Source organism: Cottoperca gobio, chromosome 6, assembly GCF_900634415.1.
Source record: "Cottoperca gobio chromosome 6, fCotGob3.1, whole genome shotgun sequence".
Lineage (NCBI taxonomy): Eukaryota > Metazoa > Chordata > Actinopteri > Perciformes > Bovichtidae > Cottoperca > Cottoperca gobio.
In genome coordinates, this window is record NC_041360.1 from 13,830,875 (window position 1) to 13,855,268 (window position 24,394).

Here is a 24,394-nt window from a genome sequence, read left to right on the forward strand (position 1 = left end):
ACTAGCTAACAAAACATAAATGTTCAAGCTAACGTTAACTTCGGTTAAGAAAGCCACTTTTTCAAAGTTACATTTTTCTTCAAGATAATGTCCAAACTTTTGATTCAGGAGTAACGTTAAATGAGCTAATCCCAATTTCTAATTGAACAAATGATATTGTAAACTAAGGTGACAACATATTAGCGTTAGCCAAATTGCCAATGTCAGCTAGCGTTGGTGATAGAACGTTGGCACATCACGTTACCATAGGAACAAACAAGGTGTGGTACGCTAGTAAATTTGGCAGCTTTGTCCAATTTGTACTAAAGAAGGGACACATTTATACACTTGCGTGTGTCAGAATATACTCTATGATTAAGCAAAAAATCCAGCAGAAAAAAAGCTGCACCATGTAGTATCAATGATTTTCAATTATAGACGAACACCTGTCATTGAGCCATCAAGTATCAAGCTAACAAACCTAAACTTACATTTAGAAAGAATAAAGCTATTTTGAAACCAAAATACCAGCTCAAAACTTGAATAATCAAATAACTTAATTTAATGTAATAATTAAAAATCTATCTAAAATCATAATATTACGTGACTTTCTCTTAGACTACCCAAATCAAGTCAAGCCAAAGATCGTCTATTTCGATTGGTCCTACGAGCTTTTATTTTTTCACCCAAACGCGAACAGAAAGAACTACAACAGTGCGTCGGATGCAAACGTCAGACGTTGTGACACATTGACGTAATGCATGGAGTTTGTTGGTCGATTCACAGTTTTTGAACGATTTACAAGTTTGTACGTATTAAATTAATACATTGTTTATTCTGCCTACTTAACATATGTACCATTTCGATGTGACCGTTAAGCTCAAGTAAAGGTTTTGGTATAACGTTAGCCGCTAATATGTTTAACGTTAGCGAAACTAGCTGGCTAACGTCAGTTAGCTAACTATACGTTTTATGTTGTTAACTTAATGTCATCTGGCTAAATGCATGCACATTTTAATGACACGGGAATGTTATAACGAGAGTTATGCTGCTCGGTATTTGTACCACTTGTTATAGCACCTTGAGTATGATGTTACTTTTAAGCCAGGGTTAACTCACAGAACACTAGCTTGCTATCTTTTTAGGTTAGCTCCACGACAGTCAGGTGTCTTCACAACAATCCTGCTGGTGCCACCTTATTAATTTCCTTTTCCCCTCAACATAGACATCGGGGTGAATAAGTTGCTCAACACCATAACAACAGCGTTGCGTCATTAGAGATGTCTGGCCGTGTGTGCACCAGCATCCTTCAAAGAGCTGCAAGCTACACATTGACACTTTCCTCTCCTGCCCCATTCCAGGTTTGTACCCTGCTTGACTTTTTGTTGTATTCATTTTTATTTACAGTATATGTGGTCATCACTCTGTTTTGTTCATTCAGTAAATCAACTTCGTGTCATTTTCCTCTTCTCAGTCTCTAGCAGCACACCAATGTCAATTCTCATGCTGGGGTACCTCAAGTCTCAGATCAGACCTCATTGCTGAAGAGTCACGACATTGGTCTCAACGTGGGCGGCACCTCTCAACTCGTCAGGACATAGACTTCCAGCTCAGCCAGGTCCAAATCAACAGTATTCTGCGATTTAATGAGCAGGTATTATATTTCATAGTGTCTCTGAAACTGGCTATATCTATAAAAAAAAAAACCTGTAGGATATGAAAACACACAGTGACCAAGCATGTTTGTGAGGTCGTAGTAGGGTGAAAATGCTTTTGTTCTAATAAGAAATATCAGTATTACATATTAAATACATTTAACCAAGTAACCCTGTACACTTAGTGTATGTGCATCTGTGTCTCAGACTGTCAGTGTGCCAGAGTTTGATGGCAGGGGGACTCAGTACTGTCAGAAAGTTTGAGAGCAACAAGCTGGCTGCTAACACACCTAATGAGGACCGTCGCAGTACAGCCACCTGCTTACAGGTATTCATTTTCTCCACTCTGTCAGTAATCCAATCAATTTCCCTACTTTCATCTCCCTACTAGTAAAATGTAATGTCATTTTCTGTATCTTCTCCAGTCAAAGGGCATGCTCTTTGGGGTCTTTGACGGCCATGGGGGTTGGGCGTGTGCTCAGACTGTCAGTGAGCGTCTGCTGTACTACACTGCAGTTGCAATGATGTCGAAGCAGAGCCTGGAGGAGCTTGAGAATTGCATGGAGAATGGCAGACCTGTTCCTCCCATCTTGCAGTGGTACAAACACCATGCAGACTTTAACTATCGTGAGTCTGCTTCCCTCTACATGGACCACCTCAGAGTCTTCTGGCAAGAATTACTGGACAGTGAGGAACATGGTGAAGGCATGAGGTAGCTACAAAGACGTGCATTTCTAGCAAACCTATAGGGGGGTTATTCTTTGGGTTGCGTTTGTTGTTACAAAGAAATTATGTACGACTCATCTTTGGCAGTTTCTCTTCCCCTTAATTTTCCAATTTACTATCGTTGTGCATTAACCGATAACAACAACAACAAACATTGCAGGTGCTAGGTGTACATAAAAGAAAGCATACTAAATCACCAGCAAGTCTGTAAGTTAAAGCAGCGTCATTGATGAATTATCTCCCATCCTTTTCTAGTCCTCTGGATGCTCTGGACTATTCTTTTAAACGCCTCGATGCTGACATCTCCTTGGAGGCTCAAGTCCCTCTTTCCAATGACCTGATGAGAAGCACAGCCATCCAGGTACCAACACAAACCTTTCTTTGCTGCTTCAGTCAATTCAAGATCACACATTTCTAATACACCATCATCTGTCCAGGTTGCGTTTGCCGGTTCCACTGCCTGTGTGGCTCATGTTGGCAAAGACGGGATCCACGTGGCGAATGCAGGTGACTGCCGAGCAGTATTGGGAGTGCTAGAGGAAGACGGTTCATGGAGCGCTTTGCCACTGTCCCAGGACCACAACTCACAGAACCAGGCTGAGATGGAGCGGATCAAGGCCCAGCATCCGCCATCAGAGAGAGACACAGTGGTCACAGAGGACAGACTGCTTGGGGTGAGAGTTCTATAACACTTAACAATCAATATACAATGAGTTTAGAAGAAAGTAACTGATCCTAAGCTTTTATTGTGCTGTCAGGTTCTGATGCCCCTGCGTGGGTTTGGTGACGTAAGATTTAAGTGGAGCCATGAGTTGCAGCAGAGCATTTTAACCAGCTTGGATTCAACAGTCGACCGGGAATCTCTCGACCTGTACCCGTACACTCTACCTAACTACCTAACTCCACCCTATCTGACTGTGGCTCCCGAGATAACCCATCACAAGCTGAGACCTCAGGACCGCTTCCTGATCCTCGGCAGTGACGGGCTGTGGGATGAACTAGGGAACGAGGAGGCCGTACAACTCGTTGGAGAGCACCTGAGTGGGATTCACCGACAGGTTTGTGTGGACTCAAAGTGAAATGTATTGATGTTTCACAGCACACACATTTCACCTTAAACCTCGCAAATCATTTTCTTTTAGGTTTTTATCCTTTAAACTTATCCTAATAAAATGGATTTGACTTAATATGTCAACAACCTTTTTTTCCATGACTAAAATTAGACGTCACCAGCGTCATTAGTAACTGTGACTGTATAAACATTCAATATTGTTGACGAAACTAAAATGTAGTTTTAAAAACTTACCACCATCTCTTTATTTTTGTTGGCAAAACGAGGAGACACAATATTTTAATTGATTGACTGAAATGTTCAATATAATCTCATGACACAACACTTTTCATTGACTACAACAATACTAAAATAGTTATGGTTTTTCTTTGACTGAGATGTGACTAAAATGCCCAGACTTTTAGTCATCTAAAACTTGATGAACAAGATAAAGTTGATGTGATATATGATATGATAAAAAAAAAAAAAACTAACACCTGTTAGTTTTTTTTTTTTTTATCATATCATATATCACATCAACTTCATGTCATGTCCATGTCATGTATTATGACATTTGACACAGGGCTAAGACCAAATAAAAATAAAGAAAGCTGACAAAATGAACGCTAAGTTTGAAACGGTTCTTTCTTCTTTCCAGGCTCCCGTTTCTCCATCTGAGAGGCAGATGAAACTGGGTCAGATACATGAACTCTTGCTGAAACGCCAGGCCCGTAACTCCCCTGCTTTAGACACCAATGCTGCTACACACCTCATCAGGCATGCTCTTGGCACTGGGGAGTATGGAGAACTGTGCCAGGAGAGGCTGGCCTGTATGCTCACTTTGCCAGAGGACCTAGCTAGAATGTACAGGGACGATATCACAGCTACGGTTGTGTATCTGAACTCTGACCTGGCCAGACCTCAACACAGCTAACAGAAGGTTTTTTTTAAAATACTTGTACGAAGATGAAAAAAATAGTCATATCATAGCATTCAGCTCTGTTCAACATTTCCGAATATTTCGGTTTCTGAATATTTAGGACAAAAAAGGATGGTTTCTAAATATTATGAACTAATATTATTATAGTGTTGTTTTATGGACAAGTACAAGTAAAGAACCACAGGTTACATATTTATAATTGTAGTATGTATCAGGTCAAAATACAGATTTTGATCCTTCAGTGTGTTGATGATGGACATGTTTTAGATATCACCTTAGTTATAGGCAGTAATTACTATGCTACAGAATAATTCAGACACTCACTTTGTTCCCTGTCTGAATTTTTGTTTCTATTATTCTTGCACAATTAGTTTCAGACAGCCCATCTGTGACCTTTGTGTCTGTTTACTTGTCTGTTATACTACGTGTAAGCTGTGAAGTATAATTTTAATGTTGTATAAATGTACGGTCTTCAGCGGAGGTTATTAGATGTGATTTAAGTTGACACTCCACTCAAAGGTGCGGAAGCTGCGTATTAAAACGATCAATAAAATCATTTTCTTTTGCTTGTGCGTTTTTAATTACAGCGACATTTGGATTGAATGACATTAAATACAGACGCTAACTTACGTTTTACAACATGTAGTTTAACATCTTAAGCTGTGTGGGAAACAGAAATAAACAGCTAACATATTAGTGCTGAGTGTCACAGGAGCCAATCTGATCCTCAAGTGTTATGTAAACACTTGCTGCTCACAGAAAGGTGCATCACTACACTGGCCAAAAGGTGAGAGTGGAGTGCATAAACACACCTGCATTGCTGACAGTGCCTGAGGTCATACCGTCTTTGTTTATTCTCCAACCTTTCACTGATAAAATCAAACAGTTAGCACCACTGGGAGCAAAGTAAAGCACAGCCGCAGCATGAGTACTGTAGCCACCAGCAGCTAATAGAACAAATACTGATAGTAGTGAGTCTGGAAGATGATAAATGAATCAAATTGACTGAGGAACTCTGAAGGTGGGTTAGTAAATGCCACAAAGTTGGCAGGCTACCATTGGAACAAAGCAGCCGACTCAGTCCAGTGACGGAGGAGAAAAGATCTGTAGAATCTCTACGCTGAAGGAGATGACGACGAGCAGAAAGACTTTGAGGCTGCTCCTTCTGCTGTGCCAAGTCCAGGTGAGTCTTAACGTTGGTGTAATACCATGTTTCTTTTCATGTGGTGTGTGGCCCACTATAACTCCTATAATTCCTCCTGCAATCAGAAGACGATCATGATATTATTATTATTAATATTGCTTGGCTTACCTGTATATCATTTTATATTTAAAATGTTTATTTATTGTTTGTCACTAGATATGTTTTGTCTTCATTTATTGTTTAAAATCTTAACTTTGTCTGAAAAACTCTTAGTTAGTTTTTCTCTGCTGAAAAGCTAAATATATACGGTATGTTCATTTTGCAGTATAACCAAAGCTTATACTATTTAATACTAAAATATGAAACATTTACGCCTCCCTATACCCAAACAGCATTGCATTCCCATCATAGCTCTCATTATAGTACATTATAGTACATACAGTATGCGGTGATGTATTTTAATTGGACGATGTTTTAATGTTTGTTCCTCAGTGTTTGGCTGCAGCAGGAATTCAGCCATGCTGCTTAAACAACCGACTCGACAGAAACAACTGGTCAAATAATGAAATCACCACAATCACAAATATAAAGGTACATTTAGAGGTCACCTTGTAAATGTTCAACTTGTTTTATTGATTGGATTAAAATCATATATCTGACTTGACATGGTGAGTTTTGATTCAAACAGAACAACTCTGGCGTGGGCCTCGAGGCGCTCCCCACCATTGAGTTTGCGCACGTGTCTGGCCGTTTGAAACGGAAGAAGAGGGAGTGGGTTATTCCAGCAATTAACTTTCCAGAAAATGTCAGGGGTCCATATCCCAAATTGATGGTGAAGGTAAACTAAAGTGGTATTAAGCAAATTTAATTGAAATCAAATGCATTTGTTTACTGAATGTATTTGCTGTGACTAAAGCTGTCTTTACTGAAATATCTGTATAATTGTGCTTTAGATCAAGTCAAACAATGAGAAAAGGGTGTCAATAAACTACAGAATCAGTGGACCAGGGGCTGATCAGCCCCCCGAGGGTGTTTTTACTGTTGATCGGCGATCTGGGGTGCTGTATGTGACGCAGCCACTGGACAGGGAGAAAACAGCCAAATACAGTGTGAGATAAAAAGAAGAACCACAATCTCACTTTTTACAGATAATGTCATAACTGTGTCTTTATCCTTATGAACAACTACTGCTATGAACATACATGGTCTGTGTTACAGCTGTGGGCCCATGCACTGAATGAGGGCATTAAGGCTGAGGAGCCCATGGAGCTCATTATCAATGTCATTGACCAGAATGACAACGCTCCAGAATTCACTCAGAACCCTTTCTATGGCAGAGTGAGCGAAAGCGCTGACACTGGTGAGAGAAGGATTCAGCAAACTGTACTTTAATTGCTAAAATGTGAACTTCAAGTCCTGATAGTCACTATTGTATTGTTGTCTTCGACAGGTGACTCCGTCATAAAGGTAACAGCAGTGGATAAAGATGACCAACAGACGAACAACGCTATAATTAGGTACAGGATAAAGGCTCAGGTGCCCCCAGAGGACACGTTTTCCATAAACCCAGTGAGTGGAACGATCAGCGTGATGGCAGGTGGACTGGACAGAGAGGTAATATAATCACTACTCTTCTCTTTACAAGACTTTCTCATTCCTCATTTCTATGAAGTAAATCTCACCTTCCTGCGTCAGACTCAGCCAGAGTACAAGCTGATCATTGAAGCTGCTGATATGGAGGGAGAGGGCCTGACAACCACCAGCACTGTTATCATTAGTGTCACTGACAGCAACGATAATGCTCCACAATTCACCTGTCACATCTGTGAGTTAAAGATGCCCAAACACTTTATAATAATGTTGAAATAAGTTTAATCTTCAATAGCATTTAATACAGTGTCATGCTTTTCCCCCCAGTTATCCACGTCAGTCCCTGAGAATGAGGCTGGAGTGGAGGTATTAAGACTGACGGTCACTGACGATGATGAGTCAGGATCTCTAAATGCTAACACCAAATACTCAATAATTAAAGGCAACGAGGCGGGAGACTTCAACATCACCGCAGGCTCCAGTAAGATGGAGGGAATCCTCAAAACAGCCAAGGTTAGGAAACCACTGTCCATTTTTTATTCATACATCGTGTTGTTTTACTCAACATGCAGAGTACTTCATCTTTCTTTCCTTGCTCTCAATCACTTCCAAGGAGCTGGATTTTGAGAGAGTTCCTGTCTTTACTCTGCTGGTGGTGGTGACAAACGAGGCGCCGTTTTCTGAACAGGTGCCAACCTCCACAGCCACGGTCACTGTCACCGTCGTGGACAAGAACGAGCCTCCTGTTTTCAGTCCAGCAGTGATCCGTGTAAGCATCCCAGAAGATGAGAAGACGGAGAGTTCTGTGACCGACCTCAGAGCGAAGGATGCAGACACAGCCAGGAAACAGAGCGTTCGGTAATAAGAACATATTGTTTACATGTGGCCACAGTATGTATACATGTTTAGCGTGTTTCAGTTCTGATCAGCTTGTGTCTCTTGCTTTATTTCAGATATAAACTACATAATGACACTGCCAGGTGGCTGAGTATTGATAAAGACTCAGGATCAGTCAAAGTTAAAAGCAACATGGACAGAGAATCACATTATGTCAAAGACAGCAAATACACAGTCCTAGTTTTGGCTTACGACAACGGTACATTTATACTTTTGGTCTTACCTGACAACACTGTCACAAACTTCTTGCCCATTTTCCAAACAATAACCTTTCTCTTCTCATTCTTCTAGATACCGTCCCAGCTACAGGAACCGGTACTCTGGTTGTGACTTTATTAGATGTGAATGACCATCGCCCTGTGATCAAGCAGAGGAGAGTCAGTCTCTGCAATATTGACCCTTTTCCTGCCCTGCTGGATATAGTGGACCCGGACGGACCGGGTCATGCTCGGGCCGTTTACTGTGGAGCTTCAAGGAGAGCACAGGATCAACTGGACTATTAGCACCAATTCCACAAGTAAGAGCTCATTACGAGTAGTGAAAAATGTATAAGTTGTCATTTAATTGGCAACGTTTAATTGCAAAGTTTCAGCATTTGAATCCCGTGCTGTATTATGTACTTCTTGTCTCCCCTTGCAGGTAACGTGGCGGCCCTGGCTCCCAAGAGGCATTTGTCAACTGGGGACTATTACGTGCTGATGCGTATTTATGATGTTGGCCTTGATCTACCAAGACAGCACACTGGACGTAGAAGTGTGCCAGTGTCAAGGGGCTGTCTCTTCCTGCTTCATCTCACGTGCTGCCCCTCGTGTGAACGGTTCTTCTCTCGTTACCTCAGTCACGGTAGCACTTTTCTGTCTTCTGTGTAAGTCTTTTTTTATTCCACCAATGTTGTGTATTTGTTTTGGTTTATTTGTTCTGTCTTTAGTTGCTCAGATTGTTCTGTTGACCACAGTACTGCTCTTGTTGCTGCTGCTGCTGCTGCTGCTGCTGCTGAGAAGGAGGAGGAGGAGGTTGGAGAAGGATGTCCGTCTCCTCGAAGACGAACCCAGAGACCACATTTTCTGCTACGATGAGGAGGGAGGAGGTGAAGAGGACCGGGTAGGTGCAGGAAGTTTTAATGCAGCTGTTGCAAGATATTTGTGTCAGGTGTCTTGTTTGTTGTCAGGACAACTGAGGCATGCAGACGAGACGGAAGAATGACTCCATACCGACGACAACAAAACGCAGACAGTTTAGTAAAGGGATGAATGTTGGCTGAAGGTGTGCAGGTCGTTGATTGATCCAATAATTAGCAGAGGTGGAAAGCTCACTGAGGGCAAGTGGTAGGTGGAAGAAGAACAACCAGGTGTGAGATACCATTAGCGATGCAACATAAAGGCAGATAAAGTAGAGGATGGAGAGGGTAAATCAGGTGAAATCATGACACACAGTGCAGACATGCTCTGGTTATAGATTACATTACATTATCCCGTCCTGTGAAACTTAAACCTTAAGTCATACCAAAGTCAGAAAAAAGTTTTCTTTAGGCTGCTCTAATTGTTTCAGTGTGATATATTAGCAAATGATTGAACATGTGCTTCCTCTACTTTTCCTCTTTAGGAGTATGACCTGAGCCAGCTCCACAGAGGGCTTGATAATCGTCCTGAAGTCTTCCGCGCTGATGTTTTTCCTACTGTCCAGAGCCGGCCATGCAATCGCCTACAACTCCAAGACAATGAAGACATTGTCAAATTAATTGAGGATGTGAGTGATGTTGAATTTTATAGCAGAATATCTTTAGTATATACGAGTGTAAAGATTGTATCAGTGCACTGTTTGTTGTATGTTTGTGAGTGCTATAACTCTCAGTGTGTAATATGCGTCCTTGGTTTCCCCTGTAGAACGTGTATGCTGCAGACAGCGACCCCACAGCTCCTCCCTATGACTGTCTTTTGGTGTTCGACTATGAAGGCGTCGGCTCAGACGCAAGCTCTCTCAGTTCAATCAACTCCTCAGACTCGGATGAGGAGCAGGACTTTCAGAGTCTGGCCCTCTGGGGACCACGTTTCAGCAGGTTGGCTGACCTGTACATGGGGGGGACAGATGAGGATGATGACACAAAAACACTGCCAGGAATTATTGAATGGGTCTGAAATGAATCTTTTTCTGTTGCCTTCTGTGGCTTTTTGTCTGAAATGCTCATGCTCTGTTCATGTGTCATCCTGAACTCTCCTGGCTTTGTTCATAGCTGGAAATCTGTGACATTTCCAAACTAAATGATATTTTATAGTATGTGTGTCCTGAGCTAACAATGATGATGCATATTTTCCATTTTGCTCTTTATAGGTCATACAAACTGTAAGTGTAATGTCTCTATGTGTGTGAGACGCTGTTACTGCATAGTTTCTAGCCTTAAACTTGCATAGTCACCGCTTTGAAGGAATTCCTTTCTAATTATGAAAATGCTGGATGCCACAAAACAATTTTGTCACTCCCAATAAAATAAATATAGATGTGCCCGAGGAGCTCAGGTTAGAAAAGTCAACATTATCTTTCTTATCCTATTTGTTTCCCCCTTCATCTTATCCTGTTCTTAATGTAATTTAACTAGTTTTTACACATTTTATGACTACATTTAAACTGTGCTTAACAAATAAAGTTTGTTTTTGTTAACATTGTTGTGGATTATTTATTTTTTTATTATATAAAACAATTAGTTGAATGAAAAGGCTAAGTTTCAGAATGTAATGAAGTGTGATTTCAGATTTATAATATTAACAGAGAACCCACACCATGTGAAAGACAGCAAATACACAGTCTGATGTTTTGCTTATGACACCAAAGCTTTTGTTTTGTTCTTATCTATCAACAACATCTCACAACTTTCTTTTCCCTTATACCAATTTCTTGTACCTAGACTTAACAATAAAATCTGCTTTCTTGGCTCAGAGTTCGCTAAGTTCTATCAGCTGCTCGCACGCAGACGAGGCTCCGTCGGTCCTTTGTATTCTGCATTCTGTGGCTTTCCTCAGCCGTGCTTGTGATCTGAAGTGTTTTTCTTGACTTGTTTACTGCAGTAGCTTGTTGCTGGAATCCTTTGGGTAAACAATGACATTAACAAACTAAAGGAAATGTAATATTATGCATGACCCAAACATACTGAACATCAAATGTTCCACACATGATTGTCTCTGTGATGTCGTATTATTGTTACATTTCTTTTATGCCAGAATCTGATTGCACAAAACAAAAGTAAATATTATTTACTCTGATGAAAATGAGCAACAGCTTCAGTCACTAATGGTACTGGAATTTTAAATCGTGAATTATTCAAAGCTGCTTTATATTAATGTAAAAGCTGACAATATTTGAAGTGATGGAGTTGGTTACTGTGTGTATAGCAGGCAGCTTACAGCAGTGGCAGGCGTGTGGTGAGCTCATAGTTAGAGGGAACTTATATCAGACTCCATGTCAGCATGTGTTAATTGAGAATTATCTCAAAAATAAACATCGAATGATGCAGTGATATTATTTTTGTAAAAATCATGGATTGGTGTGTAGGCTGCTGGCCGGCTGAATCGATTCATATCTCACAAATGAAACATTATGGACGACATCTGGAGGAATCCCTTAATGAAATCAAAATAAAGACCTTCCAAAGAGCCCAGGTGTTCTGTATTATCTTTGTAATCCTCTTTTGTTTTTACATACTTTAATATGATATCCTATGTTTACCCTCATAACATTGTATCAAGTGTTCTCTAATATTATTCTGTATCTCTTGCTCTTAAATGTCATATATTTTCATTATGTATTATTTGAATTATTATTTCTTTTTTTATTGTGTTTAAGTTTTGCTTCACATTTATTTGTAAGCTTGGGGAATTCTGCGTATTATATAAACTAGTATTTATTTGTGGTTCTTGTACTGTATATGAATGTAAGGGTTAGTGAGCAGGACTGATGTTTGTATAAGAGAGGATGATGGAGTTAAGACACAAAGTGTATCAGTTATAGTCTCTAAAATGAAACCAATCCTCTGATGTCACAGTAATATTTGTCTACAAGCTGATAAGCTCTTTAGTCATGGATCTCCCTGTATCACTTCCTTAAGAGTGGACTTCAACCAGTCATTATCATCCAACGCGAGTGAACTTTGACCCCCTGGATCTGCTGCTCTACACTGAGGAATAACAGCAGCAGTGAGAAAACGATCCGTTTAAATGTTTCTTTTTTCTTCTAGATGACATTTTCTGTTGATATGAGGGCCTTTGGATAAATGAGTGAAAGCTTTTCAACATTTGGGAAAGGTAAGCAGTAATCACATGGACTGAAAACAAGTGTGAAATCTGAATCAAAGGTGTCTAATGTGATTCTTTTTCAACATCCATTTTGTTTTCCTACAAGTGAACTATTTCCTCTGCAACAGATGACACAGAACATGTTCCAGGAGGGGTTGTACCAGGTGTTTTTTAAGGAGACACCTTCAACCCGCCCACCGACCCAGGTTACCAATCCCAGCGAGCTAATCAATGGCAGGATTCATCGTTGGTTTGGGACTGTGGTGAATACCAGACTATTAGTCACAGGGGTGAGAAGCTACTTACTTGTGATTGTCCAAATTTTGTTTCTTAAGCTATTAAACTGTCGGGCCTGCTTCATACCACGTGCTTCCCCTCAGGTGGTGCAGATCCTCAGTGCCTTAGCTTGCATACTAGCCACAGTCACCCATGCATGTGTGAGCTACAACTGCTCTGTCTCCATGACAACACCTGTGTGGTCAAGCCTATTTGTGAGTCCACATCTGCTTCAGCTGATATACACTCAGTGCAAGTCCTTCAGACAGAGAGAGAGAGTCAAATACTGGTGCATAACTGTTTGTGTTGTTACAGTATGTGGCTGCTGGGTGTCTGGCAATGGAGGTTCAGAGGAAAGCTAATAAATTAAAGGTAAACACTTTGTGTAATAATTCCCAATGTCATTTATTTTTGCTTATCAGCTGCCTCGCGTACTTTTGCTTTAATCATGAACAGATCATCGCTCTGATGGGCTTGAACCTCTTTAGTCTGCTGTTTGGCTTCTCTGCTCTCCTGGCCAACAGCCTCATGTCTACACATCCTGTCGCACTCAACACAAACCAACAGGTGATTCATTTATAACACGGACATCGTACGCAAATTATTCTGGGTTTTTTCTTTTCAAGAGATTCACCAATACCCGTCCTCCCTACTTTCTCCCCATTTCTCTAACCAGCGTATTGGTTCATATGTTGCAAAGGGGAGCTCCATAGCATTTACTGTACAGTGCTTTCTGGCGTCAGTCTACATACTGTTCCTGTCATTGAGAGGCCTGCATCGCTACAGTCCTCCCCATATGAAGGCCTACATCCGCATCTCACAGGTCAATATTGTAGGGGGGTAGGATGCTCAGAATAATGTGGGTATAAGTGAGAGATTGGTTAACCATTAACATGGGTGCTTTGGTTTGGATATTTTCAATTTGATGAAATACTTTTTTCAGTAATACAGTTTAACAGTCAACTGATTTGCTGACAGATGATGAAATGTTTCGTGGGAAGTTATTCTCTGAGTACTGAATTTTATTTTTCTCTTTTGTGGTCAGGATCCAGATGAAAGCAACGGGCCTCTACTGGAACAAGAGGAATTCAATCTGTAAACTCAAAGACCTGAAACGACACACTCCTGATCCCCTGTATGGCTGGTTTGAACAGTTTTTTAATTGTTTTAGATATTGTGAAATCTTATCATGCCACATGACCGAGGCTTCAGTATCACTTCTCCTTGGGATTCCCAGAAATAAAAAGTTTTTATTCACTTTGCAACAGCAAAGTTAAAACCTACACAAAGTAAAAAGCATGTTAAAGAAGTAATGGTGTATATAACAAACAGCATTGATGAAATTAAATAAATCAAAATATATGCATGTTTTCACAGCTGAGCAATCTCATTACCTTACATTGTTGCAACTGATTATAGTTTTCCAAATATTCCTAATTTTCACAGATGCTGCTCTGCGGTCAACACTAGAGGGCAGCATTTCCACTGATTTGTCATGTTGTACTGTCTGATCCACAAATCAACTCACTCTGTTTAAGAATAGATGATGAAACCTTTTCACTTCCGTTGTCAAATATAAATATTATAATTAGCAAGAGTTGTCTGCTGACTGTACACTAAAGACTAGGTGCAGGTAAGGGCAATGACATATTGAAGATAAGATAACTAAGCTGCAATGATTTCTTTGTTTTAATTTAATGATCATTGAGTGTAAATAAATGTTCTCTTTTAGTAATCTTGCATTGATCTTCTTAATTCACTTTTACCCTAACTTCACCCTAAACCCTAAAACAAGGTTCCAGCCCTAAAACTGTCCCTTAAGGGACTTAACAAAATGTCATAATGTTGCAAAAATGTCCTCACTTTTATGGTTAAAAACTTAAACTGGCCCTCACAAAGATAGATGTCCGAGAGTTCATAAAGTACAGACACAGTGAAGGGTGTGGTGTGTGTGGAGTATTTAAATGATGGAGGATTTCATTAAGGATATAAAGCAAGGTCATACACCACTCCTATAGCTAGCAAGCACACACACACACACACACACACACACACACACACACACACACACACGAGGGGAAAAAAAATTCACAGAGGAGCTAGTTTCTCACGGCATGTCTGGCTAACAGCTTCCAGCTGTTGCCTGGTTGGGAGAGCTGCTATGGGAACACACAGAGTACAAAGAGAAACATGGGATTCATTAGTAAATGGACACAGAAGGAGAATAAAGAAAGCCGGATGACGAGGTTGAGTGTCCACACAGGCACTGACAACTGATTCATCTGATAGAAACCACTTTTCTGTGTGGTAAAGAATCAAAACTACTGTTTGTGTGTGTTTGTAGTCTGGTGTTTCATGATATGAGCGTACATGTTCAGTTGTACAAACAATCCATTTGTTCAGATGTCTGCATTGTCTGCCAGTACACTTGATTGGTTCAGTGCTGAATTTACACAAAGAGAGATTGTGCAGTGTGATCAGAGGAAGCAGCCAAACACGGGAAATAGTGGCCTGTAAACCCAAAGCGACTAAATGTGTGACATAAAGCCTGCCTAGATGCATTTGTGCAGCTGTTTAATCTTGTGGTTGGGAGATGAGTAATATATTTTTATCTCTGGAGTGTATCTTACTTTTGACTCTACAGGAAATCCTTCTTCTCCTTCTCTTGGAGGCCAGAGTGTAAGAGGGAAGTGAATGAGGCCTGGATGTGATGACAAGTGAGTGAGTGTGTCCGGAGGAGAGGAAGTGGTGACTACATGAGGGGATCCTCTTTGATAAGTCTGACTGATACTCTGACCTTTCAGCAGAATGGCCTGGAAGGATTTGATCTGAGCCACCTGGCAGTGAGTGGATGTCGAAATATCTTCATGTTTTTCATTTTAAATAATGGAAGAGAGAAAAACAAAACAGACAAAGGCATGATCTTGAGAACATTCATCAATAATTTATTTTTCTTTACTCTCAAGAACACCACTGCTTCTCATCTTGAAAATTCATCATCAATTTCCAACAACACAGTTTTGAAAAATGTAAAGTTACTATACAAATTTTTAATAGAAAAAAGAATAAATTAACTGTGGAATTCAGTTATTTTTTTGATCAATTCCACATTTTTTCTACAACACCTTTAATGCATTGTTACAGTTGAACAGAACTGATAAAATCAAGTTACATGCTCTATTGTCTGGGAGGGGAAGTGTTCTACTATTAAACTGTCTGTTAAAATAAGCTTAATTTTGCACATCTGGTAATTGAATCTATTGATAACAATGAAGATGTCTAGATCCTACGTGACGAAGCAGTAACTGGTCATTTTGTAGCACCTGAAAGGGTTGTTACAATGTCAGAACAAAAAAACAAAAACAATACTGGTTCATATAAAATGGAACATTGTTAAAACAATGAATGTGAATGTTAAAAACCCCACACAACCTTACAGTGCCCCTCCGTACATACAGGAAAAGACTGATAAAAGAGTTAGTTCATTTCTCTTGGAGTATTACAAAAACCTCATATGTTTCTATGGAGCACAGAAAATATGGTGTTTGGAGCTACAGAGGGAGGGGACGTCACACTGTTTCACATCGGGCTCAGAGGTCAGAGATTACCACAAGGTCAAGATAGGAGTTTCTCGGGCGGGGGGGGTAAACACTATGGAGCAAGACGTGCTAATGTTTGCGTATAGAAGTCTGAAGTCTGCTGAAGATCTTTGGAGTCTTTATTTGTCATTGGATCTGAAGGGCATGCATGGGATCGTGTCTTTAGCACACGAAGACTTTGAGTGAGCAAAGCAGGTCTAACTTGTACTCTAATAGGTGACTTGAGTACACGAGAGTAATTCATTTCTATGAGATGGTAACCAGGGAGTTCTGGTTCCAGTCCTGGGTGGGTGGATAACTTTTGGAAAACCAACCATGCAAGGGATTGGGCTAAACCTTTTTTAAATAGTCCAGAAAGTGGCAGATTACAACAGCTGGTGTCAGTGGATAGAGGGAACACAACACTATGAGGCACAGGGTAAGATGCGTACCATTCCTCCCACGCCATACAACATGTTACACCATTTATCCATTAAAAACAATGCGCTCAACTCACGATTAGACTTTAAAGACTGGTTGCTGGATCCTGAATGTAGATAATAAAAAAAAGACAAGGAAAGCACGGCAATCTTCATTTTTTATATTACCACACGGACGTTCGGCAAGATGCCTTTCTGCAGCGTGTGTCGCGTGTATAAGGTTGCCAGAAAACACGTCCTAAACATACGGGTGGCAATCTTAAAATGTCATATTGGAGTCATGTCCTAGTCTTTCCTTTGTTTACACCATTCATCCAACCGTAATGGTGCTTAAAGACATGTCCGCTTCTCTCTATCACTGACATGTAGTCATAATCTTTCATTCATTTAGATTTTATGCAAAAATGAAACAACAATTCTAAACACAAAGCCTGGTTAGGGACAGATGAGGGAAATTGATTTAGAAACAGCTAAAACATGCAGAGTTCTACTTCCTCCGTACAAAACCAGATGTGCTTTTATAACCCTGTTCTGAATATCTGATCGTTGATTGGTGAGAAAATAATTATCTCCATTTGGGAGGGTTAATGAATAGTTGGTTTCAGTTCTGGCTATGGCTTCTCTTCTGCCCTGACAGTGAGGGTATTTATTATTGTAGACCTGAAGTTCATTTACATGTCGGTAATGATAAAAAGAGCACTATCGTGTAACACATTGTGCTCTTATGCACTTTGATGCAACTCATTATTAAAATATTGAGAGTGAGAATGAGAACACACTGATTGTAGGTCCAGCCCTCATAGACACTGTTAATGTTGTGCTTTTCAAAGTACATTTAAATCATTCCTACTACTCTTGTAGCCAAATCATAGAGAAGTCCGAGTGTCTGCTGCTGTTTTAATACAATCTCTAAAGACTGTGGGGATTTACTGTTTGTAGCTTGAAGTAGTGGCTGTTCCAGTGCTGATTTACAGTACAAATGTAAATCACCAACATGTTTGGCACTGATAGAATGTACTCATGATTGATTATGCATAATATGAGGTGTTGTGTTCGAGCAGGCATTGAGTTCAGACGGTCTGTGTTCAGTCGGGATGCTGCTGTCATGCTGAAGAGATGGTCAGAGATATGAGAAAGCGAAGTGCGACAAAAGGGGACTGACAGATACTCGGGGTGGTGAGAAACGCTTTAGAGCCAAGACCAACGGAGAAGAAGAGACACTTGTGATGGAAAAGATAATTCACTATAGAGATTTATCACTGAACAGCCTCAATATCAAGCACAAGTAACGCCAACAGATGTCAACGGCCGGAAATATTTTACTTTCAGGGGTGAAAATGAAAAATGTGAAAAGGTGAAACCAGAATGTCTCTGTTTCTATATCAGAACTACAGCCACCATCAAACGTTGATGTGGCCATGTTAACACCCCTGAATGACCCGACCCCCCCCCCCCCCACCCTCTCACTGATCACAATGCACCATGTGGACAAACATGTGGACAGAGAAATCTTGAAAGGACAATAAATGAACATGAATGATGAAGTCACTGAAATAAGCATAGATTAATGCCAAACCCAATAACCACAACTCCAAATTCTCCCTATGATGCACTAATGATCTTTTACTCCAAGCATCACAAGGCAGAGAACACGGCACAATGCCTGCTTCAATTCACTCTGTAGATTCAAACCAGTTCATATACTTGTACACTGTTTGTTATTGCTATAGTCCTCGTCAATATCCCAGATAGAGTCCCATAAACCGTCCTGACGTTGTCACTGTGAACTCCCTCTCATACAGTTGACTGGTCACTCTTCTGCAGGTGCACCAGCCCGGGGACCCTGGTGTGACCAGTCAATCCAGTAAGTTGTCTTTGGTTGTGGGTTAAACTGAGAGGAGAAGAATTTGTCATCTAAATGTTGGTTAATCCAGATTGTTTTTTGAAAAGTCTGTGTAATCTTCTCTTCTTATAAATATGCAGGGACAAATAAACAAAAAAGACAAACAACATTAATGGGAATAATGAAATCCAACACAGTTCATTTGGGCCTGGAAATGTTTGGTTTTTTTCAACTGGTGGCTCAAATCCAGCAGGTATCCTCTGATTGGGTGGCAGTGCACTGGAGTTAGTTCAGGTAAGACTAGATATGAAACAGATCCTGGAGTGGCCGATGTCGGTTCTGTTGAGTTTAACTTGTATGTTTGATATTTTTCTGGGCTCTCCCTTCCCATCGCTCCTTTCCCTCTTTGCCCCATTGCTTGTGTGCTGAGGGTGAGTAGAGAACGGGCTCTGTGGTGCTGTAGGGCAACAGTTCAACAGCTGAGGTGGCACTTCTCAGTCTGTCCTGTGAAATCAGCCCCTTTTCAGAGACCAGCGAGTGTTTCCCCTGTCCAGCTGTGATAGAGGGGCATAATAATAAAGAGGTGGTGAGCTGGATGGAGGGCAGGATTTAAGAAGGAGGGAGGCTCATGTCCAGTCTGCCAGGGCAGGGTTTTTGTAGGGCCTTAAGGATGAGGTTATTGGTTGTCGATGGGTAGTAGTGAGGGACAGTGGAGAGGCAGTAGGAGAGAGCAATGGGACTTTTCTGGGCCCTATAGGAAGGTCTCAGACCAGGGTTCCAGGTTTGGCCTTATCGTGTCCGTACCACTGCACATCTGACAGCTCTGAGCAAAGGGGGCTGCTGAGAAAACAGCTGTCACTGAAAGACCTGCAGAGGAAGACACACACACACACACCAGGATGAGACTGACTTCAGAGAGACATTTAATAAATTCTAATCAACACGGTTTCAAGCTTTTATCTACTCTTGAGATTTGTTTTTGTTTGTTAAAGAATGTTCTCTGTTACATCACATACAGCACATGGTTAAGTATTTAGTAGATCCTGTAAGAGATTAGCCACAGTGTCGGTGTCAGAGCAACAGTGCAGAGCACATGCAGAGGTCAGATACAGATGCAGCCAAAGAAGAAGTACATTACACAGGTACCGCCACCGTCAAAAGAGCAAGAAATTGTCCAAATTCCCCCATTGTCAGCCCCCCACAGTTGATGATGAAAGTGACTAGTAATGACGCACGAGTGCCTAAGACTTGTGCACTGTCAGATTTCTAAAAATAAAAGTCTGATTGTGAGTAAATCAGGCACTGCTGTCACATAATATTTTTGCTTGAAGGTTATTTTCTCTCTATTATGCTGCTGCTGTGTTTTCTGCACAGTACACTGTAGGTTTAGACTACAGACAGTACCTCTATGCATCAGAGCTGGGCTGAGGGGGAGACTGACAGACGTCCTCAGTAGGAGAGCTGTCTGCTGTGCCTCTAAACCAGGAGAGAGGACATACACACAAGGAAAGGAGGGTTAGTGCAGACAGAGAGAGGCGAGGAAGAAATGACAAATATTAGGTAATAAGAGAAATTTCCAATGAAGAAAAGGTGACAGGAGAAAGAGTGAAGAAACAAGGAATGACGATGCAGTGTGTGAAACAAACACAAACAGCAGAAGAGAATGAAAAGTCAAGAGGAGGGACATCATTTGAGTATTAGAAAGGTTTAAAAATAGATGTTAACCCCAAATCACATGAAAATCATTCTTTAGGATTAGTTCAACGGTGTAAAACAATATCAGCTGACAGATAAAACAGACAGTCAAAGCTTGTGAGGATGTTAGAGTGATGTTTAGGTAAAGATGGGGAGAAAGAAGCTGAGTAGCCAAGATGCAGTTTGTCCTTAATCAGCGTAAATTCAAGCATCTTGTCACTCCTGTCTGCTGCTGCTGCTGCTGTGTGTGTGTGTGTGTGTGTGTGTGTGTGTGTGTGTGTGTGTGTGTTGGTTTGTCTCTTACCCGCTCTGCCAGTTGAGGATGTGCTGTGGGCTACAGGGGGGTGTGGGCGTGGGTGTGGCTGCGTGTTCGCTGGAGGGCGTCATACTCCTCTGGTTGTGAGGGGATGCAGCTATGGGGATAACTGACAGTTAGTTATGCTAAATGAGATACAACAAATGCAGCATGAGGAGACACACAAGGCACAAATACACATGGATACACAGACACAGAGCAAACACACACAAGAGAGGCTCCAGTGAGGTGAAGGAAAGGAATTTCAACTATGCTTCACATGTAGCGGGCCGAGCCGATGCGAGTGTCACATGTCAGGGTCATGTAGGCCTCGTTGGCGCAGTAGGCAGCGCGTCAGTCTCATAATCTGAAGGTCGTGAGTTCAATCCTCACACGGGGCATTGTGTTTTCCTATCTCCACTATTTGTCCACACAAAGATTAACATTTTTAAAGGCCCTGTATTATGGATTTGTCAAACGCAGATTTGAGATGAATTCTAATGTCTAGATTTCCGCACACTGGAAGAGCAACCATGTAATACATTGTGTTTTCAGTTAGTAAATATTAAAATGCAAAATGACTCAAATTCAATAGGCCTCGTTGGCGCAGTAGGCAGCGCGTCAGTCTCATAATCTGAAGGTCGTGAGTTCAATCCTCACACGGGGCATTGTGTTTTCTTAGTGTGACATTTATTGTTGGAAACTCTAAATAAACAAAATATTTGTCAACATAAATAAACATGAACAGGGTTTAGCTTTTCTCCAAAACACATGATGAGACTTTTACCCAAAGGAGACACGGGTTTAATTTGAATAAATGAAGAAGAAGACTCACCTGGCGAGCCCTTGGCAAGTGTTCCTACTCTACTCCCTCGACCATGTCCAAGAGTGCCTTGCTGTGACCCTGTCTCGGAGGAAGTAGACCCCGAATGTGAGTGACTCCTATCCTTCAGGCTCCCTGATGACCTCTGGTACCAGCACCGCAGCTCTTCAGACACTGCTGCCCTCCCCCCTCCTCCACTTCCACCACCCTCTCGCCCCAATGACGGAGTCCGTACGATCTGAGAGCGCGACGGCGTGAGTCGGCCGCTCCCCTCTCCTCCCTCCTCTCCTCCCCAGGCCTCCTTGTACAGTCCCCCAGCCGTGTAGGAGCTGGAGGTCTTGAACTGGGCCTTGACGCTGTAGTGGCCCTCCTGATCGCTCTCCAGGCTGCGCACCACCACGGGGTTGGGGCTGCCCTCCACATATAGCGGGTACTCCTTGATGCGGTACTGGGAGGAGGGCTGGCTCTGGCTGTGGAGGTAGACTCCGTGATGTCCCCCTCCCATCCCACCTCCACCTGAGCCTCCACCAGAGCCGTTCTTAGCTGCCAGGTTAGGCATGGAGCCAGAGTTAGAGGAACCCAGGTGACCTGCCGACCTGAAGAGATAACAAAGGACAACACATCCATCAATCTCACTAAAGAACTGTTCATTTCTTTATCTACAGTACATATTGCCAAAAAAGATTCTTGATTCGCCCCCACCCCTTACCTGTGCCTTTGCCTCTGCCTCTGCCTGGCTTTGGAGGGTGAGTCCTCTCCCAGAGTGGAGTAGTTGGGGTTGCTGCCGGGGGGTCCACCAGAGGGGTAGTAATGCTCTGAGCTGCTTTGGCTGGTGCAGGATGAGCAGTCGTCCAGTGGGTCAGAGCCATTGGAGTTGCGTCCTGGGACCAGGAAGAAGTCAGGGCTACCCAGTGTGCCCAGGGTGTGCGGGTGTGCATCAGGGTCGGGCGCCAACAGTTTGCCCTGGGACTCAAGGCTTGAGCTGCGGTTCCTAAAGTGCTGAGCGAGACTGTGCAGACGTGTGGGACTGATGTCCACTGACCTGTGAGACACAGAATCACAAACCAAGTTGAATACAGGGCCTGGGCTGGACCAGAGCTACAGAATGAATGGAAGAACATTTTGCAAGAGGTGGTCTTGGATGGTTTCCAAGCAAACCTTAGTGCAGTCTTAAATAACCAGTAAACAATTGCAGGTATAAAGACCGACCTAGTGGAATGTACGTAGTTTGAGGTCCGGGTCCTCAGGTCTGGAGTTGACGGCATGCTGGACTGAGAATTCCAGTGAGGGAGGTTCCTGATGGGGCTACTCTGCAGAGAGTTACTCCCCCCTGCTTCTGCACTGCCAGAGCTTGGGAAACGCCTGTGACTTGACAAAAGGGGCAAGGAAAATAAGCATAATTTAAAAAAAAATGTTATTACATAATTATATACTCCTTTCAAACAGGCAACCTATGAATCAATCTACTGAGTTTGCATTCTGGGAAGCCTTACACACATTAATGTACACTAGCTTTATGCTCAAGCTATATAAACTCCCTCGTACCTGGAATGAGAGGAGCGCTTCTTGAGTTTTTCATACGGCTCATCCAGTGACGATTCACTCCACATCTTGGGTTTGATGGGTGATTTATCATAGTCGGGGCGTGAGTAGTGCAGATGTCGCAGGCCGTCCAGGGACTGTGGTGGAGGGGGCCGACTGTGAGATGGTGGTCGAGGAGGGAGGCCCTTATGAGGCGATGCTACTGGAGAGAAGGTGGGAGTACCTGTAACGTGAGGATCATCTGAAATACAGTAATTAGGTTTAGGTTGGAGCAATTAAGATGATTTTCAAAAAATATTTTAAAGCACAAGAATCTGTTATGGTTAGAATCTTGTAATAGTAATGTGAAGGACAGAGACTCACCATCATCCAAGACCAGTGCGTCAGACAATGAACTGTCTTCAGAACCAATATTGGCCTCTATAGAAGAGAGAAACAAAGACGGTTAGAGATTGTACAATTACAAAATCCAAAAGCTTAAAAGCCTGATGTTTACAAATCTTTGATGTATAAAAGAGATATGTAAACAATTAGATTTCCCTGGAGTGGATAGGAGTATATCAGTACCCTCTATGATAAGCGACGCCCTCAGCGTAGGCTTCTTGCCAGAGCGGACCCGGTGCTCATTGATAGAGTTCTCAATTTCCTGGAGCTTCTTCAGTGCATTCAGATAAGAAGTCTTTCTCTGTTTCTTCAGCTTCTTACTGTTCACGTGAGGATCGCTGGCAAGACGCCTGGCTGCCTCGGTAATCTGGGACTGAATGGCAAACTCCCGCTCCAAACGCTCCAGCTCCTCTTCCTGGAATAAGCAAACACACACAAACATGAGCGCAAACTCGGAGTGACACAAGCACAATGACACTGGATTGGCTTACAGTTTTAGCAGCAGAAGTCTCTGCATAATCCAAAAACAACAAGGCTTAGTTTGCAGACACGTAGTCAGACTGCAACTTTCCCATGCAATGTATTTGGTCAGACACACACACCAAGCCTTGCCAGAGAAAACACACTGTGGAAATCATTTATCTGTGCTGCAGCTTCACATTTTCTCACCACCGGATATTTTCTATTGAGCCACTCGATCCCCCAATAATAACAATAATAACACCTCTCCATCAATCCATCCTGCCCTCCTCTACACCCCTCCTGAGATTTGCAGAGCAGAGAGTGTGTACCTAACAAAACACACTCTGTCATGCTGCAAATATATAGCATATATGTTTACTGCACTGATAAATGTGCATCTCCTGTACATATATAGACGCTTGCGAATGTGATTATAGAGGAAAAAAAACGTGTGTACACATGATTTCACTTGCCTCCAGAGAGACAGAGGGTGATGTATTCATTTGCATCAACATCTTACTGGACTACCTCAGTTCTGAGGGATCCCTCTCTCCAACACTACTGCCAGAGCGGCTTCTGTTTCTGTGTGTGTGAGCGTCACTTTAAGGTGTTCATTCTGCTTGCAAGGCAGTTTTGTGATACTGTGTGCCTGGATTCTTTTCAAAGCATACAACTTCAGCGAGAGACACACCCACACACACACACACACACATGCCTGCACACATACAGGCGCTCACACAATCCTACTATCACCACTTCCTGTGGCGAGAATGCTGCCAGACTATTTTTAG

General features: G+C 42.0%; 4 protein-coding genes and 2 non-coding genes across 11 annotated transcripts in view; 5 read left to right on the forward strand and 1 right to left on the reverse strand.

Annotated features, from left to right (window-relative positions):
* Positions 1–678: 678 nt before the first annotated feature.
* On the forward strand, positions 679–4,917 carry pdp2 (putative pyruvate dehydrogenase phosphatase isoenzyme 2). Its single transcript, XM_029433983.1, is given in 10 exon segments — positions 679–787; positions 1,205–1,340; positions 1,454–1,633; positions 1,842–1,867; positions 1,869–1,962; positions 2,060–2,346; positions 2,616–2,721; positions 2,798–3,034; positions 3,119–3,418; positions 4,070–4,917. Coding segments are annotated over 9 exon segments (1,587 nt in total). The 5' UTR covers positions 679–787; positions 1,205–1,259; the 3' UTR covers positions 4,346–4,917.
* A 467-nt stretch (positions 4,918–5,384) lies between these two features.
* Positions 5,385–10,117, forward strand: LOC115009383 (B-cadherin). The gene is given in 16 exon segments (XM_029433338.1): positions 5,385–5,534; positions 6,184–6,333; positions 6,449–6,604; positions 6,714–6,855; positions 6,946–7,109; positions 7,191–7,311; positions 7,393–7,598; positions 7,699–7,943; positions 8,039–8,181; positions 8,274–8,431; positions 8,433–8,499; positions 8,622–8,701; positions 8,703–8,838; positions 8,938–9,083; positions 9,585–9,728; positions 9,866–10,117. Coding segments are annotated over 16 exon segments (2,460 nt in total).
* Positions 10,118–12,393: 2,276 nt separating this feature from the next.
* tmem253 (transmembrane protein 253) lies at positions 12,394–18,411 on the forward strand. The gene is made up of 7 exons (XM_029433339.1): positions 12,394–12,555; positions 12,646–12,756; positions 12,857–12,913; positions 12,998–13,108; positions 13,218–13,381; positions 13,587–13,676; positions 18,384–18,411. Exons 1-7 carry the CDS (start codon positions 12,394–12,396, stop codon positions 18,409–18,411), a joined length of 723 nt encoding a protein of 240 aa, XP_029289199.1.
* frmd4a (FERM domain containing 4A) overlaps positions 15,464–24,394 on the reverse strand; it is a 101,708-nt gene continuing 92,777 nt past the window's right edge. For all 6 annotated transcript variants that reach the window (XM_029433538.1, XM_029433540.1, XM_029433537.1 and 3 more), the window contains 8 exons: positions 23,325–23,556; positions 23,121–23,177; positions 22,761–22,998; positions 22,425–22,583; positions 21,925–22,257; positions 21,228–21,811; positions 20,402–20,510; positions 15,464–19,269 (listed from right to left, as the gene is read on the reverse strand). In XM_029433538.1, coding sequence (XP_029289398.1) covers positions 19,167–19,269; positions 20,402–20,510; positions 21,228–21,811; positions 21,925–22,257; positions 22,425–22,583; positions 22,761–22,998; positions 23,121–23,177; positions 23,325–23,556 — 1,815 coding nt within the window. In that variant the 3' untranslated portion in view covers positions 15,464–19,166. The remainder of the gene's footprint in view (positions 19,270–20,401; positions 20,511–21,227; positions 21,812–21,924; positions 22,258–22,424; positions 22,584–22,760; positions 22,999–23,120; positions 23,178–23,324; positions 23,557–24,394) is intronic.
* Positions 20,721–20,793, forward strand: trnam-cau (transfer RNA methionine (anticodon CAU)). Its single transcript has one exon. It is a non-coding gene; the product is annotated as a tRNA-Met (tRNA).
* trnam-cau (transfer RNA methionine (anticodon CAU)) lies at positions 20,988–21,060 on the forward strand. The gene has a single exon. It is a non-coding gene; the product is annotated as a tRNA-Met (tRNA).

Coding starts and splice junctions, on each gene's coding strand:
- tmem253 (XM_029433339.1), top strand. CDS start 12,394: ATGACACAGAACATGTTCCAGGAGGGGTTGTACCAGGTGTTTTTTAAG. Junction 12,757..12,856: donor CTGTGTGGTCAAGCCTATTT/GTGAGTCCACAT, acceptor GTGTTGTTACAG/TATGTGGCTGCTGGGTGTCT. Junction 12,914..12,997: donor GGAAAGCTAATAAATTAAAG/GTAAACACTTTG, acceptor AATCATGAACAG/ATCATCGCTCTGATGGGCTT.